Source organism: Crocodylus porosus, unplaced genomic scaffold (genome assembly GCF_001723895.1).
Source record: "Crocodylus porosus isolate Cpor-Errol unplaced genomic scaffold, CroPor_comp1, whole genome shotgun sequence".
Taxonomy (NCBI): domain Eukaryota; kingdom Metazoa; phylum Chordata; order Crocodylia; family Crocodylidae; genus Crocodylus; species Crocodylus porosus.
This window is the reverse complement of record NW_017728886.1, coordinates 212,466,181-212,484,218: the sequence shown is the minus strand read 5'-3', so window position 1 is coordinate 212,484,218 and position 18,038 is coordinate 212,466,181. Positions and strand designations below refer to the sequence as shown.

The 18,038-nt window shown below is 40.7% G+C and overlaps 1 protein-coding gene across 2 annotated transcripts in view; it reads right to left on the bottom strand.

Annotated features, from left to right (window-relative positions):
- SULF1 (sulfatase 1) overlaps positions 1-18,038 on the bottom strand; it is a 170,511-nt gene that overhangs the window by 17,831 nt on the left and 134,642 nt on the right. For both annotated transcript variants that reach the window (XM_019549006.1, XM_019548996.1), the window contains exon 14: positions 5,541-5,757. In XM_019549006.1, the coding sequence (XP_019404551.1) occupies positions 5,541-5,757 (217 nt within the window). The remainder of the gene's footprint in view (positions 1-5,540; positions 5,758-18,038) is intronic.

The window sequence follows — 18,038 nt, the reverse complement described above, 5'->3', positions numbered from 1 at the left end:
CAACCCCCCCCCCCCTGAAAACTTGCAGCACTGAGAACAGCTGAATGTTGGGTATGTAACCACAGACATGTCTCTAGTGCCACCTACTTCATCTGAATGTGGTTCAGAAGTCCATGAGGAGCTTCTGGAGCCCTTGGGGTAGGGTCACTAGTGGGTCCAGGATAGCACACCTGTGCCAGGTTGCTGATGAGCAGGACCTGGCCACTGTAGGAGAGGCTGGGCAGGCACCTATGCCACTCCTGTAGTCATGCCTCAACCCCCTCACTGAGGCCTTCTCAGTTCTTGGGTACATACTAATTTCATAGACAGGATAAAGAGAATGAACTTTTGATTTGTTGCACAGACATGGGATACCTCAGTTCACTTTTCTGACCTGAAAAGGTTTTTTTTTTCATAATCTTCAGCAAGTCAGAGTTGAAACTGGGGCCTTACAATTTTGTTTACCCAACTTTTGACACCTAAGGCTGGTTTTCAGACATATTCAGCACTTGTATATCCACATGAAATCATGTTATTGACACAATTTCCACATGGCACTTGCCTCATACATGGTTTCTTGTGCACTGGTAAATGAAGGCTTGCTTAAGACTATAGTGGCACCTTTTTTCCATTCAAAGTTAAAAGGGCAAGATTTGACCCCCAAACCAGTAACAACTTTCCCCTGTACGTGCATATAATATATCTCCTATAACTTGCAACTTGCAGGGCTAGAAAAGATTCACCCATTTTCAAGGGAATCCAGAACTCATTTCTATGCCTGGAAGGGCCTGAGTTTCTAGACTTAGATATGTTACAATTTTAAAATACCATAAATCCTATTTTACAGATCCTACAAGTAACTAAGTCACTTTGCTTTAAAGGTAGAGAGAAAATAAAAAAGCCAAATAAAATGTGAAATACTCTCTAAATATATTTGTTTGGTTATTTATCAATAAATGTAAGAAGAGAATGGTATACATATTTTATTTGGACTCAACTTGGATGACCTGCATAACTCAAGCATTTTACCAGTCATAATCAAATATAGGTATTCCAAACTCTTGGTGATAACACTTTCAAACTATACCACACCATTTTTTAGTCTACATAATATATAAACATCTGACAATAAAGTAAATCACACAGTAATAAGACTGTAGACCTATCAGAAGGGGACAGTTTATTTCCTGTAAACAAGAGGCACCAAACTCATCAGGTCTCGCAGGTTGGATGAGTAGTGTGGATCTGGTCTGTGGGATAGATTGTGCCTACATACTGGCCCGTCATGCTGCCTGCAGCATGCGCCCTGGATCAGCCCTCCCTGACATATGTGGCATGCATCAGACTGGTCCTCATGTGCAGCATGCAGGGATGGGGCCAGGGCCAGAGTTAGCATGTGCTGCATGTGGTTCACAGGCTGGCCTATGGCATGCCACGTATGGGTCCATAGGGCAGCACTGGATGCCAGGTGATAGGGCTTCATGGGCTGTGTCATTGACTCCCCTCACGTAAATTGAAACCATGTCACCAGATAGGTAATAATATATTTGAAATGGAAGAAACAAACATCTTTTGGAACAGAACTAAAATGGTATTGGAATCATTGTTATGTATGTTAAATATTCAGTGCCATCATGTTAAGGGAGTGAGGGGGAAGTGGAAACAGATTATAATATTTCATATTTGTGTCTGATAGATAAGACTTCATGTGAAATCCTGGAACTCCTAATATTATGTTTTCAGCTATATTTTTAGTGTAACATAGGAAAAAAAATTATCTCGGGAGTTGACAGAAAATGCACATCACAAACTTTTCATTCACTTTTTAGAGGCTCCACATTGAACCTTCTGCACAAGAATGTTCTGGAAGTGCAAACAGTGACCCTCATTTAAAATTTCTTTCAAACCACATTTTCCTCCTGAACTAGTTCAATGGATGCCTGCTGACATATAAAAAACACAATCCCAATGACTCAGTGAAGATGTATACCTTTCAGAAGAGAAAGCCAGCTTCTAAGCATTTCTCTGATTTACAATCCTGTGTTCTGTAATGAAGGAGTGGTTAAAGATTTGCAGGGTCAAATAGATTCTGCAAGGCCAAAATCTCATACTGCATTATTTATTAATCAAGCGACTGAAATACAGTTTGGAACATATTCCAAGGTTATCTGAGAGCAGTCTGAAAAAAAAAAGTCTGAATTTTTCCTTTGCCTATGAACTGTGTCTGACTACCATAATGCCCCTCTGGTTGTTCTTTGCTTGGATGGGATTCAAAAGAGTTTTGTAAGACAAACTCATGTTTGGAGGTGGGATGAAGAAGCACGCTTTTCTGTGGTGCCATCTTTTGCCTTGCTCTACAATTTCCAGCTGCCAGATTTTGGGAAAAGTATGTGAGAAAACAGTATGTGGGCAGGAGAGCAAAGTATGGGGGCAGCTCAGAGCTGAAGCTGCACCATGGCTGTCACAGCAGAAATGAAAATAGGGGTGGTTGAGTGGGGCACTAGCCCCAAGTGCTGATTTAGAGGGGATCCCTCTGGAGTGCATACCACAGCAGGAGCAGCCATGGTCTTTGAAGCTCCAGGGACAGTAGGACTGATATCGCTCTCTCCCCTCCAGGCTCTCTGCTGATAGCGCAAAACTCATTAGTTATGCCTACAACCAACAATATTGCAACTCTTAATGGAACCATGGTGGCATGATGGCTGTTGAGAATTTTGTTCCATGGCTTGTAGATCCAGGAAGTCTACTAGGCTGGGAAAATGGCAGAGCTGTCTAAATTTGAGCTTGACAAAGTCCAACAAAGGGAGGACGGTTGAAGACAATCTTCACAAATTGAAACTTGGAGAGTTTCTTCTCCTACCTGACCCCTTCCCAGATGTTTTCCTCTGGGGAGGCTATACAGGCAGCCCCCACAATCTGAACTACAAATGGAACAGAAAAGAGAACAATGGGAAGTTTGTGATCTGATTTGCTTTATCTGGATTATAAATGGAATCTTTTCCAACTTAATTTATTACAGAAAACTTTGAGATGAAGTGAAACACAAGGCAAAGTAAACCTACCCCAGAAGATTTCTAGGGAAATCACACTGTGGCCAGCTGCAACTTTATTGCAACAGTAAGGGTATAAATTTTAATCCCAATTCTAAAAGTACAGAGCTTTAATGATTATAACACAGGAGAATGTCCACCAGCCGACAGTGTTATACATAGTGGGTGTATTCACCCGTGCAGTAATGCGCCTTAAATATCGCACATTTAGTACTTTCTTTAGGAAGTACTAAACTAACTAAATGTGCAATACCTGGAGTTACTGTGAAATACAGCCAGTGCATGTTTATTTAGGGACACTTACTGGTTATTAGCTTAATAACACTGAGCAGTACACTATTACCATGGTTTTTGTTGTGACACACTACTGCACAGTGCAATGAGGCTAATGCGCAATAAGCATCTTATATAGACGGGCCCAGTGATTGTAATTGTATCTAGCAAAGGTCACTTGAATATATATACCAGAAGGAAGTTAATTAATTTTTAATCTTACTATGTGCAAGACGCTATTTTAAGGCAGTAGTTAAGTTAAACAGTTAGAGAACTAAAAAGTTATGCCTAAATTATGGCAGAATGTACAAACTGAACTATTCCCTCTTATCCATATGCAGAATGGTACAGGTTTTAAATTACATCTTCAGCCACTGTCTGAATACAGTATTTTTTCTACAACTTCATATGCACCTGTGCAGTCTCTTGCACCTGGTTGTTAATTCTTGTTATCTAATTTCACTGTTGCGATGGCCCATGACAATGAATTCTAGAAACTAAAGTCCAGTTATATACTATAAGAAGCCTATTCTGATTGAAGCCACCAAAACACAACTGTGTTTTGGGGATCATAGAAAAGAAAAATGTTTTAAAAAGGATTTAATATTTGTAGATATGAACACCAAATACTGGCAGTTTCTGCACGCTTGGTGTACATGTATAGGCACTGAAGAAACTAGCACTTTGTTTTGTTATTTCATAGATTTCATAGACATTAGGGATGGAAGGGACCTTGAAAGATCATCAAGTCCAGCCCCCTGTCCCAGGGGCAGATAGTCAGCTAGGGTCAAAGGATCCTAGCAAGATACGTTTCCAAATGTTTCTTAAAAGAGTCCAGAGCAGTTGCCTGCACCACGTCTGTAGGGAGTCTATTCTAGGCCTTGGGGGCTTGGATAGTAAAGAAGTTTTTCCTTACATCCAGCCTAAAATGGTCTTGGAGGAGTTTGTGACCACTGGACCTTGTTATCCCTTTGAGGCACCCTGGTGAACACATGTTCCCCCAGACTGTGATGCCACCCCTGAGCCTGTGCTTTTCCAGGATGAAGAGTCCCATGGCTCTCAGCCTCTCTTCATAAGGCCTGTTCTCTTGCCCTCTGATTATGTGCGTGGCTCTCCTCCGGACTCTCTCAAGCCTCTCCACATCCGTCCTGAATTGTGGAGCCCAGAATTGGATGCAGTACTCCAGCTGTGGCCTCACCAAGGTCGAGTACAGCAGGAGGATGACATCCTGAGATTTACTTGAGAAGCATCTATAGATGCATGCCAGAGTTTTGTTTACTTTACCAACTGCGACATCGCATTGGTGGCTTATGTTCATCTTGTGGTCAATCATGACCCCCAAGTCTCTTTCAGCTGTGGTGCTAGTGAGCGCAGCGCTGCTGAGCCTATAAATGTGCTGTGGGTACCCCCCCTTCCCCTCCCCCCAGTGGAGTACCGTGCATTTTTCAGTATTGAATACCATCAGGTTTATATCCGCCCACTTTCTAAGCCTATCCAAGTCAGCCCAGATCACCAGCCTATACTCAGGTGTGGATGCTCTACCCCAAAGTTTAATGTCACTGGTGAACTTGGCCAGTCCACTTCTGACACCAGTGTCCACATTGTTGATAAAGACGTTAAAGAGAACCGGTCCAAGGATGGAGCCTTGGGGGACACTACTGGTCACGGGGCACCATAACGATTTACTTCCAGCGACTAATACTCTCTGGGTCTGACCTTATGTACTCAGCCATTTGAAATTTTTTTAAGTCTAATGTCAGTTGAATAGTAGTATATTTAATCTCATAGCAGCTTCATTTTAGAGTGCACTCCACCAGAGGACACTAGCTTCTAACTCATTAAACTACAAACATGTTATGTTATTTTTGATAAAAACCCTCAGGTTATTAAGATATAACTTTTGACAACATTTTTTAATGTCTGATTTTTTGAAACGCCTACTGAATTTTAAAGAACAACATTTTAAGCAATGTAGTATTGATGAAATAATAGTTGTACTGATTTTATGTTACTCTTATGTTTTATATTCAACCAGCACAATAGGTGGCACCAAAACATCATCATTACTACAATTGGCTTAAATAGTGTTCTTTACTGTGGTATCAGTCAAGTAAGTTCCGACGCCTTAAAGAAGCAATTACTCAAATGTAGACTACAGGTGTATTTGTTACATATATAATTGCTTGCTGCTACAGCGTTTCTCAGTTAACTTCACTCCTGCTACCTGATATCACCTACTTTGTCCATTAGGGTTTCTCATGAACTGCCTTTGATTTTTCCTCTGGGTCCTGCTGGCTCGGTAATCAGTATCTTCACAGTTGCAGTCTTTGTCTTTACTGCTGTATCCCCTGGAGTGTATGCTTCGTGTTCTCTTCCTGATGGCGAGCATATCACTAGATCCTTTACACTTGTGAATTCGAAGTTTGCCAGATGTATCTTCAATGCACTGCCACTTCTATAAGTGGAAAAATAGAGGTGAATTCACAACACTGTTCCAAGTTCCGTCTACTTCAGAATGTTTTTGTAAAACATAATGGGAGATGGCATTAAAAGCCAAACAATTCTTTAAATGACGGTTTGCAAAAGAAACCTTTTCAAGGATTAAATTCACTCACATTCTTCTGTCTCATCCTAGGCAAACATGAACTTGAATTAAATCAGTGGAAATCTGCATAAAAAAAATACAACCCAGCCCAAAAAGATATATAAATCAAGGGAATCTAGACTAAACACATCCTTGAAAGGAACAAGTAAAAAGCTTTAATTTACTGAGCCACAGAGTACAGCTGTCAGGGCTGTTTTCACCAGCTCTCCTTTTTTTCCCTTTGAAAAAATAAACTTTGGGTCTTTATTCTATGACTTGAAATTTTTAATGTGATTCAGGGGAAAAAAGATGAAGGAGAAAGACTGAGATCAGGTCAATAATGGGACTCCATGAAATGAGGAACAAATTCTGATGTGATTTATACTAATGCATAAAATATTAACAATTAATTTATATCCTTAACAAAGTCTAATCTTATGATATGCCTTCCTGAGATTATCCACCCACATCATCCTAAGCTACCAAACACTGCTGGGTCCATATATTTTATGTGAGGGGACAGAAGGGTGTGATCAGAGTGAGTGCAAGTGTATTATATACCCTCAGCTGCACTTACACAGACTGCAACAGGTGAAATCAGTAGGCTAAGAACTGGAAAAGTGTGTAGGAAAGTTACATATAGCCTGTCAGGGAAGGGTGGGGGAAGCATCTTAGAATAAAGATTGGCAACCTATGTCCTGCGGGATGGATCCAGCCTGCAAAGGTTCAACCTGGCCTGGGACAGTATGGGGCAATTAGGTAGTACATAGCTGTGCCATGCTGCTCCTTCCCTACTGCAGTCCTCCCTGCTGCTCTTTTGTGCCTGTGCTTACCCTCACTGCTTCTGTCCTACAGCAGGACAGTGGATCAGTAGCATGGGTAAGAGCAAGCAGTTTGGATGCTCCAGGAGGTGAAGATAGGCAGCCCATGGCAGGGTGCTGGGTCGCAAGCTTAGGGGTATTAAGTCTCTTAGTGAGGGAGAAAGAAGCAGAGTTCCTTTCAAACAGTCTGCACCGTGTCTGTCTGATTCTAATGCCAGCAGTCCAGGATCCACGAGGATTTCTGTAGTGGGTTCCATTTAAATTGTAAAAGCACTTGAGGCTTTTATTTTCTTTTCACACTATGCCTGCATCTCTAATTAAGAAACACATTACAAACTCTTAGCTCACTATTTTCAGTCAACACAACTACATTGCTATAGATTCCCTTGATCTTTTAATTTTTATTATGACACTTTTGCTTGAAAGTGTTGCCTAAGGCCTGTGATCTAGGAACTCCTGAGTTTAATCCCCAATCTGCCACTTCCTCATTGCACTGGTTTAGCATCATCAATAACAAAGCACATTTGTGGAAAATTCATGTTTAGGCACCTAACTAAAAGTGCCCTTATTGTCAGAGCTGATAAACATCCACAGCTTGGACCTCTAAAGACAGAAAAAGAGAAGAAAAAAAGATCTCTTTTGGTAGGGTCTTAGATAAGGATTTGATTGCTTACTTTAGGCACCCACGTTTAAAAACGTTGGTCTTAGTATCTCCAACTGAAAGAGAGGGACAATACTGAGAAGACTGATTAATACACACATATAGATTTCTTCAAGCATGGACAGCAGTACTCCTACGTCTACTACATACACTTTAACCTGGCATACTAAACCCCTTATGTCAGGGATTGGCAATCTATGACTCACAGCCTTGATCTAGTTTGCAGAATCTTTACTATGCACATGGATCTAAGATAATTTGGCTATTATTATTAACAAGATAAATACAGGCTGAATTTGAGAATTAACTGTATCTACTAAATATATACTGGATGTTTAGAAATATAAGCAACTATTTCTAGTACTCTTAGAAATATAATGCTATTTAAAAATTCAGAATGAATATTTATTTCTTTGTCCAGAATAACAACTGAAGTTGAAATACCTTTTCTCTTGCAGGTGGATTCAATGGCCTAGTGGGGTTTTTAAAAAAAATATTAAAACTAAACTGCCTAACCATGGACTTAATTCATAAAAGTTCTTGGATTAAAATGTATTAAATAAATTCTGCAGATTCTCTTGTTTTATCTTTTCCTTAAAAATAATAAACCTCCAACTATAAAATGGCTTTGAGTTATAAAATGGAATTTTCATATTTACTTTCAATGATTCTATAATTATGTTAACATAGTCAAGAACTGACCATGTATAATGCAGAAAGTCAGTTGAAAATATCGTAACAACCACTCTTCTGGCATTCAGAAGTAGCTTATGCCTAAAAGAAAGCTATGATCAAGGTGCAGACCACAACTCTCCATCTTTTCTTCCTTCCCCATGCTATGCTTTGAAATCTAGGCCCATCAATTCTGGGCTCTCTGTAACAGCTCATGTGGTGGCAGCAGCTCCAGCCAGGCCCTGCAGCATGGGCTGGAACTGCTGCTACCAGGCCAGGCTGGGGCCAGAGCAAGCATGTTCTCTGTGCCCCAGGGTAGACTGAGGTTGGGGTAGGAGCCTGCTGGAGCCAGAGAAAGTGTAAGCAGCAGGAGGAGACATTGTAGTGGGGAGACGCTGTAGGTTGGACAGAGGTGGTGGAGGGAGGACAGCAAGAACAGGCAGGCAGCAGGAGGGTACAGCCAGGGCGAAGGCAGCAGCAGGAGGGCATGCGCCAGGGGTGCAGACATGCAAGGGGCAAGTGGTGGAGGGGACACACATCAGAGATCAAGGTGTGAGGGGGAGGTTAAGGGGCAAGGGTCTAGATGCTTGACTCCACCACTGCCTCCCGCAGCACCTGCCCCCCTGTCACTGCTTTCCCCAGTGCAGTGGTAGGGAGGACAAATTTAAGATGACCGTCCAATAATTAGATTATAAACATGGAAAATTGTAACAAATTTATAATTTTTCCATGTACAGAATGTAATTATTGGGGGGGGGACCTCATCTTAAATTCAGAGTTGTCTTGGATTTGCATAAATATGGTAACTATTTACATAATATCCAATGCCGTCTCAATGTGGGGACCAGAATGGGGACTAAGCACAGGCCAAATCTTTACTGCTGTAAACAGGTATCTACAGATGGATGACTTGATGTGTATATATATATTGCTACTGTCTCCTCTCCAGAGTGCTCTCCTTCTTCTGAGTGAACAGTGCAATGGTAACTCAGAGGAGGGGGGCATATAAGAGAACTGCTGCTAATGAGGTGTGGTCACTTGGCTCTGCACAGAAAGTCTATCCACACATGTACCTTAATGGGACTGCTGCTACAGTCTAAAAGCAATAAAATCTTGTCCTTAGATGACTTCACTGGGAGTTAAGTGTTTACATTTGAGGGCAGACTTTTGCCCAGATTGAATAAATTTGAAGACATATGGGAGCAGATGGGCTAATTAAGGTGACAGTGTTTGTACATGGTCATTTAACCTTACATTAGTACTGGCACAATTCCAGTTGTAACTTACACCCTTTATTAGCAAGACAGACAGACAACAGCAAAGGAGTTGACACCAGTGTTCAAATTTCCTAACTCTTTATCAGTTTGTTCCTTTACTTCAAAATTAAATGTATTTCTTTACTCAATAGAATTAAATCCCCCCACAAATACTAATTCAGCCTGAGTCACTGCAGTCTACTACACAGTAAACATCACTTAAGCAGTATTTTAAATTGACATTGTTCAGCTAATAGACTGTGATAGCTTTGAGGGAGTTGCTGCAACATATCATATGCAGAGGAAATTAATTAGGCAATTTGTGAAAAGTGTCTTAGCAGTGGGCATGCTAAGAGTTTTATGAAAGGCAATTATTGAACATTTGCAGTAGACATTTTAATGTTAAATATCTTGTCAAGTTTTATAGCCAAGCTATAAAACACTGAAAATAGGCAATTGGAACTATAATACAGCTACAAGTCTTTTAGAGTTGCTGTCTAATTTTTATAATGTTCCTTTTTATGACCAACTTTGAATAATGTCTTTCAGAAGAAAAACCGAGTGAGGAGGGAAAAAAAAGGAAAAATAATTACATTTAAAAACAAAACTGTGTAATAAAAAGTCCTCGGTTTATCACTACACAGTGTACAAGAACTGTATAGATGTTACTGTTTAAAAAAGCTGAACTTCAACCAATCTTACAATGTAAAAGGTAAAGTAGTTTGCAAAACAAAGTTAAAGAACAGATATTCTGGAGTCAGGTTCGATAGATAAGAAAACCATTTATTTGCCAGTTTTTCCATTAAGGATATCACTTTTCCTCTGACAGTTTAAAGATTACTTTAATTTGGAAGAAAATCAATCCTGGAAACATATGCACTTATGTCCCATGTTGAGTCTATTAATGGACATCCAATATACATTATCTCAGTAATCACTCTTGGATCTTCTAGATAGTCTTGTGAGCGCTTACAACTCAATACTATCAGTACAGGTTTCTCTGATCATCTATCAAACCTGTGATGAATCTTTCGAGTTTAGGCTGAAATCCAAATCTGCATTCAGATGTATACAAAGAGCACCCTGGGCAGTCCAGGATACAATTTGCCTATGAGATTATAATAGCAGTGTTATTATAGGTCTTTTATAGGTTATTATATGCCTAATAGGTCAAAGGATTCTGAAGCTTTAAACCTGGGGTGAAACACAAGGCCTATGTTAGACCATGCTGCTGTGATTATGGGAAATGTAAATGTGCATAAATTTATACATATATAAAACCTGAACTGATGTGGCCAGTAGAATAAAATGTGATTTAGAATGATGACACAGATGCAAACATCCTAGAAGTAGGAGGTGGCAATAAAATAGAAAGCAGTTTGTTTTTAAACACACGGTAAATGGATGTTACTAGTGAAACAAAGGTCTTCCCAAACATTCACTGAAGTAGAATACTGCACCAAATTAAGAGGAAGGGAACTGGCAAACCTGGAAAAAGTACCAGCTACTTAAGGGAAAAGCCTGGATTGAAATATGGTATTCATCTTCTCTTCTCTCACCCCAATCTGAAGGATTTTCTCCAATAATAAAGAATGCTTTATCTTCACATTTAGTTGGCATGTTACCTACCAGAGAGTAATATAACATTTCCTGATGATTCTTAGAAATTACCGGGTAGCTATATTGCAACTCTGGGGCCCTCTACACATGCAGGTATAGGTGCAATGGGATCCAATGTGCAATCCACACAATCGTGCCTCCTGCCATGCCACACATGTAGAGCAGGAGGCGTGATTGTGGTATTAAATAATAACCATTAGTCAAAGAACTGACTTATAATATTTTTTGCCAGATTAGTAGTTTTATATTTGTTTACATAGATGGGGCATTCATCAGTGCCTAATTTTAAACATGTAATTTCCATTAAAACGTATTTGTATCTGTATCTAGACTTTGGACAAACAAATTAAAATGGCTGACAATGAAGATAATGAATTATGTAACAAATCACACTGGTGATGGTTACTGATATCTGTATGTAAAATTTTTTTTAAAGCTTCTTTTATGGCAGACAAGAACATGGAAAATGACAAGCTGAGGCAATGGGCAAAATAAGGCATGAAGCCATAGGCTAATTCTACTTCACTTGCTCATCATCATCAATGCTTTATTGCTGCTGTAACTGTGGTGAGGTTGTTTTGAAACTAACAGAATTGTTGAGTGATGTTAATATGCTGTGTCATAATTTTAGCTAGATTTTAGTGGGTGCCTGGGATCTGGCTGTCAATTCCTGGCTAGCCATCTGAAACATTTATCCAGCTCTTACCGACTTATGTGTTTTTATTCATACTCTGCAGCTGGTCATAAAGTTGACCTTTACAAATGTATGGTCTCAGGGATATTTATTTTATGAGAACATAGCTACTTGAGCCAAACCAGGCTACACCTAATAAGATACATTCTAATTTCCTTTTACAATATTATCTGTAGGTTGAATGATGGCAGGGGTCCTATTAGCGTTACAAACAGACAAGCCTTTAATTGAATTCTGACGAGATAACATGAAGAAAAATACAATACAACTCTGTCACTTAAAGATCTAAAGTAAAAGTACGCATGAGAAATAAAAGACATATATGGTACATATAGGTACATATAATATGAAATACTTCTTGGCTTGGGCACATGAGTCTTACAAATTTACTGCAAAACTGATGTTTCGATTCAGCAGCATCTCCATAGTGACTATCAGTAAAGCTTTAAAGGACATAAAAAATCTTCTAGCTTAAGCATATTTTTATAATAGAACCAAACCTATAACAGTACCTTATAGGGCAGTTCTAAGATAGAAATCCTCATGAGAGTGGAACATTTTGCATCTCCAATTAAAAGATTTTAAAGGAACACAGTGAAGACTGGGACATATGACATTATACCTACACCAGGCTGGTTTAATACATAAGCATGCATATTATGTAAACCTGTGTACAGTGGTGCTTATTTTTCCATTCTGTCAGTTGGCTCTGCTCATTTCAACTGGCAGCAGACTGACACCTTACAAGTGCAGGATTCTAGCATGTTCAATCCTCTGCTGTTCATAAGAGGAGAGCTGGCAGGTAGTGTGGCACAGATGGCATGCCCATAAAATAAACAAGCCCTGCCTATGGGTTTGGTGTGGTTGGGTCAACCAACCTAGAAACTGAAATATTAACATTGAGCATTATATTCTTCATGTTGGAGAGGCTGCAGTTGTTTTGTTTTTTTTATGCTGTGGAGATTCAAAATTAAAATTGTATTTGGATGAAATTTTAGACCTTGAGAGTAACCAAATCTAGTTAATCTGATACTGAATAAAAAGAATGGATTTCATCCTGTGATATAAAGAAGTAAAGCATCAGTTCATGGACCGGAACCAGTGACAGTCATGTGGGAAATACTGTGAAATTACATAGGCCAAATTAAGTACTGGGGTAATTTCCAATTTAGGGGGAGGAAGGGGGAAGTGCATTAACTTGACCTGTGAGTGACAAGTTATATGGTCAAAGGAAAGCACTAATGGTACAGTAGTTATTTGCACAGCAGTTTGACATTTAGTGGGTGTCTAAAAGTTAGTGGAAGAGGAGAAAGGGTCAAGAGAATAAGTAATTAGTAGTAGGGTAAGATGCCTGTCCTTCTTCTTCCCTGATACCTCTCGCTATCGTGCACTCCCCACTCTTGATTTCAGTGGAAATGGCATCAGTGCATCTGAGTGCAGAATTGGTGCCACAAAGTCAAATATAGTTATTCTAGAGCAGTACTTGTTTGCATCACCACTTACCTTCTTTTTATTAATATAAGGTGATTCTTTTAAATGCACAACACTTTAACCTTCTATCCTGATGTGTTACTGCATCATCTGTGCCCTACTGCTGGCACTGCTAAGATTTTATGTGCAAATGAATGTCAGTTATTTCTAATTTTAAGCACAAATGCCAACAGTGATACAGCAATAAATACTTCCTGATCGTTATCATCATAAAAGATCTGGGGATATATCTGTCACTGACTAATGGAAAATTACAAAAAACTAGCATGATAGACAAGCACAGAGATGGACATAACCAATAATGAAGGAACTGAGTTGAACTCCACTGAGGTCAATAAGGTTGCATCCACTTAAGGCAAAGACACTAAACTATACAAGAAGGAAATATACAGATTTTACCTTCAAGGGCCCATCCAGAGCACTATCTTGCCATACTTCCTCTCTGACTTGCTAGGGAAGGAGGAAATAAGGAGCCTGCTACTCCATCTCTATACCTACAAGATACTCCCACACTGGGAAATATGTAGTTTTTATTTTATTTTCTTTGCTTAAGTAGTTTGTTCAGAGAACCTGGTTAATGGTATATTATAGTTGGGCCTGACTAAAAACTCTGTCTCACCAAGCACATACACTGGAACAGGATGAGGAGAATGGAGTCAGAACTGGAATTTGAACTTTAAGCAATATCTGAATTGCATAGGTGACTCATACTCCAATTATAATAGAAAACTGTATTCAAACATGCCAAAATATAAAGTGGAGGAAAATGGGCTTGAAATCCAGATGAGATGGAGGCACTGACATTAAATAATCCAAAATTGGGAAACTGTGCACAATTGTGTGGCCAGTCAGAAACCTTACATATCTTTGCGTGACCAAATGCATCCAATATGGGTGCAACATGCATTTGTGTACAAGGGTATGCCTGTGCCCGTGCATACCTTCACCTATAACTACCAAGATTTGAAAATCTGATCCTTTAGCAAAAAGCAGGAAACTAGGTGGGCTGATTTAAATCAAAGTGATTCAAAATCACCAATTTTAATCAAAACTGAAATCAGCAATAGTGAATTTTAATTTTGTTTTGCGTATATATTTACACTTATTTTTCTAAAGACAGGCTGATACTTACTGGTTAAGGCATGCTGATTTGTAACTCAATATAGCCTGTACTCTAAATCTGGTACTTCTTTTTGCTAATCAAGAAAATACTCTCTATCTATGCTTCAGTAATTATGTACAGCTTAAAGTACAGTCATTCAGATGTTTAATTTTTACATTCTATTATATTAGAAAGTCATGAATGATATTTCTTATTTGCTAGGGCCAGGATTCACATTTTCTTGCTATAGGCCTTAAATTATGTATTGCCTCATTTAACTTATAAGTCCCTGCCCCAGTAGGATGATTCAAAATGACCCAAGTTGGTGCTTTTGACACAGTCAAAAAACAGACTTTGGGGACAACTAAAAGTGATTTAGTTTTAGGTGCCAGGGTGATTCATACAGAGAACAGACAGTGGTAGGCACTTCCAGTGGATGATTCAGAATGCCCAGAGACACCAAAGTAACCAACAGGAATGGCTAAATTGCAGAATTCAGAGTATGAAACTGGAGACAGGTCTGTTGAAAGTCTCTGGGTTAGAGTCAGAAGAGAAAGCAACAAGGGTGATGTTGTGGTGGGACCACCAGTCCAGGAGGCATTGGTGGATGAGGCTTTCTTCAAACAGCTAGCGGAAGTTTCCTGATCACAGGCCCTGGTTCTCATGGAGGACTTCAAATCACTCTGACTTTTGCCTGGAGGGCAATACAGCAGTGCACAGGCAATCTTCTGGAGAGTGTTGGGGACAACTTCCTGGTGCAAATGCTGGAGGGGCCAAATAGGAGCCATGTTCTTCTTGACCTGCTGCTCACAAACAGGGAAAAATTGGTGGGGAACATACTAATAGATGGCAACTTAGGCAGCAAAGACCATGAAATGACTGAGTTCAGGATCCTGAGGAAAGAAAGGATGCAGAGCAACAGAGTAAGGATCTCACTGCCTTTTTTACTTCAGTCTTCACACGCAAGGTGAGCTCCCAGACTACTGAATCTGGCAGCATAGCTTGGGGAGGAGATGAGCAGTCAACAGTGGTGAAAGAACAGGTTAGGGACTATTTAGAAAAGCTGGGCACATACATAGTTCCTGGGGCTAGAAGGGATGCACCAAAGGGTGCTGAGGGAGTTGGCTGATGTGACTGCAGAGCCATTGGCCATCATCTTTGAAAACTTATGGCTATCAGGCGAGGTCCCAGAAGATTAGAAAAGGGCAAACATAGTCCCCATACTTAAGAAAGGGAAAAAGGAGGATCCAGAGAGGGGATGGGGACAGGGATGGGGATGGACTACAGACCAGTCCTCAGTCCCTGCAAAAACCATGGAGCACATCCTCAAGGAATCCACTTCTAAGTACTTGGAGGAGAAGGCGATTAGGAACAGTCAGAAAGGATTCACCAAGGGCAAGTCATGCCTGACTAACCTGACTGCCCTCTATGATGAGGTGACTGACTCTGTGAATGCGGGGAAACTGGTGGATGTGGTACACCTTGATTTTAGCAAGGACTTTGATACAGTCTCCCACAGCATTCTTGCAGGCAAGCTAAGGACGTACAGGCAGGATGAATGGACTGTAAGGAGGATAGAAAACTGGCTAGAGCATTGGGCTTTGAGAGTAGTAATCAGTGGCTTGATGTCTAGTTGGCAGCCAGCATCAAGTGGAGTGCCCCAGGGATCAGTCCTGGGGCCAGTTTTGTTCAATATTCACCAAAATGACCTGGAAGATGGCATAGAATGCACCCTCAGCAAGTTTGCAGACAACACCAAGCTGGGAGGAGTAGTAGATATGCTGGAGGGTAGGGCTAGGATTCAGAATGTCCTTGACAAATTGGAGGATTGGGCCAAAAGAAATCTTGTGAAATCCAATAAGGACAAGCGCAAAGTCCTGCACTTAAGACAGAACAGTCCCACGCACCAGTACAGGCTGGGGGCTGACTGGCTGGGCAGCAGCCCTGCAGAAAAGGACCTGAGGTTACAATAGACAATAAGGTGGGTATGAACCAACAGTATGCCCTTGTTGCCAAGAATCTCAAAAGCAGCTTCAGACCATCTTAAGGAACTGTGGACATGATCTTTACAGCATGTCAAATCCAGGGGAAGTGTCGCAAGCAAAATCAACCTCTCTATTTGGCTTTCATCAACCTCTCCAAAGCCTTCAATTCTGTAAAGTGTGAAACCCTATGGAAAATCCTGTCCAAAACTGGCTGCCCAAACAAGTTCATCAGTGTTCTGAGACTTCTCCATGACAACAAGTCAGAAAGGGTTCCCAGCAACAGGAATCAAACAGAACCATTTGAGGTGAAAACTGGAGTGAAGCAAGGTTGCGTCATCACTCCAACGTTATTGTCCATTTTCATCTCCACCATAATGTGCCTTGTTGACAGAAAGCTCCCACCTAGAATTGACATTGTGTATAAGATGGATGGAAGACTCTTCAACCTCAATAGACTCAAGTCCAAAATGAAGACCATGATAACATCCATAATGGAGCTCCAGTATGCAGAAGACAATGCTGTCATTGCTTAATTTGAAATGGACCTCCAGACCATTCTTAATGTATTCTCAGAAGTCTATGAGAGTATTGGCCTAACTCTAAACATCAGGAAAATGCAAGTCCTTTACCAACCTGCTCCAAATGGAGAAACAAACCACCCCTTCATTCAAATCAATGGAGACTCTCTAGAGAATGTGGATCATTTTGCCTATCTTGGAAAACAGCTTGCATCAAAGGCAGACATTCATTCTGAAATACAACACTGCTTGAAATGTGCGAGCACAGTCTTTGGATGTCTGAGTAAGAGAATCTTTTAAAATCATGACATCCTTGCTGAAATGAAGGTCTTGGTTTATTGAGCCATTGTCATTCCAGCTCTGCTGTATGGCTTGGAAACAGAAGACATCTAAGAACTTGGACAAGTACCACCAACAGTGCCTTCACAAGATCCTTTGGATAAGCTGGGAGGATAGATGCACAAACATTAGTAACTTGGCCGAAGCAAATTCCAACAGTATTGAGGCCATGATCATCCAAAGCCAACTTTGCTGGACAGGTCATGTTGTTTGCATGCCTGACTTCCACCTTCCAAAGAGAATCTTTTTCTCACAGCTGAAAGAAGGTCAGCAAAGTAGTGGCAAAGGAAGCACTTCAAAGTCACCCTGAAGGCAAACCTCAACTATAGGCCCGTTAGTCTTACCTCAATCCTAGAGAAACTCTTTGAGAAGATCCTCAAGGAGCACATCTGTGATGGGCCGGTTTCAGGGATGATGCTCAAGGGCAACCAGCACGGTTTCATTACGGGGAGATCATGTCAGACCAACCTGATTGCCTTTTATGACCAGGTCACAAAGGCAATGGATGCAGGTGTTGCCATGGATGTAGTCTTTCCAGACTTCAGCAAGGCCTTTCACACCGTCTCCCACCCCATTCTCATTAAAAAACTAGGCGACTGTGGCATTGATGCCTACACAGTCAGATGGATTGCAGATTGGCTCAAGGGTCGTACTCAGAGGGTGGTGGTGGATGAGTCATATTCCACCTGGGGGGAAGTGGGCAGTGGAGTCCCCCAGGGCTCGGTCCTTGGGCCTGCACTGTTCAATTTCTTCATCAGTGATTTGGACGATGGGGTGAAATGCAACCTGTTTAAATTCGCTGATGATGCCAAAATTTGGGGTGAAGTAAACACACTAGTAGGGAGGGAAAGATTGCAGCAAGATCTGGATAGGTTATGGGGTGGGCTAGCATAAACAGGATGTGTTTCAATACTGACAAGTACAGGGTGCTGCACTTAGGCAGTAGAAACCAGCAGCACACTTATAAAATGGGAAACTCCCTTCTTGAGAGCA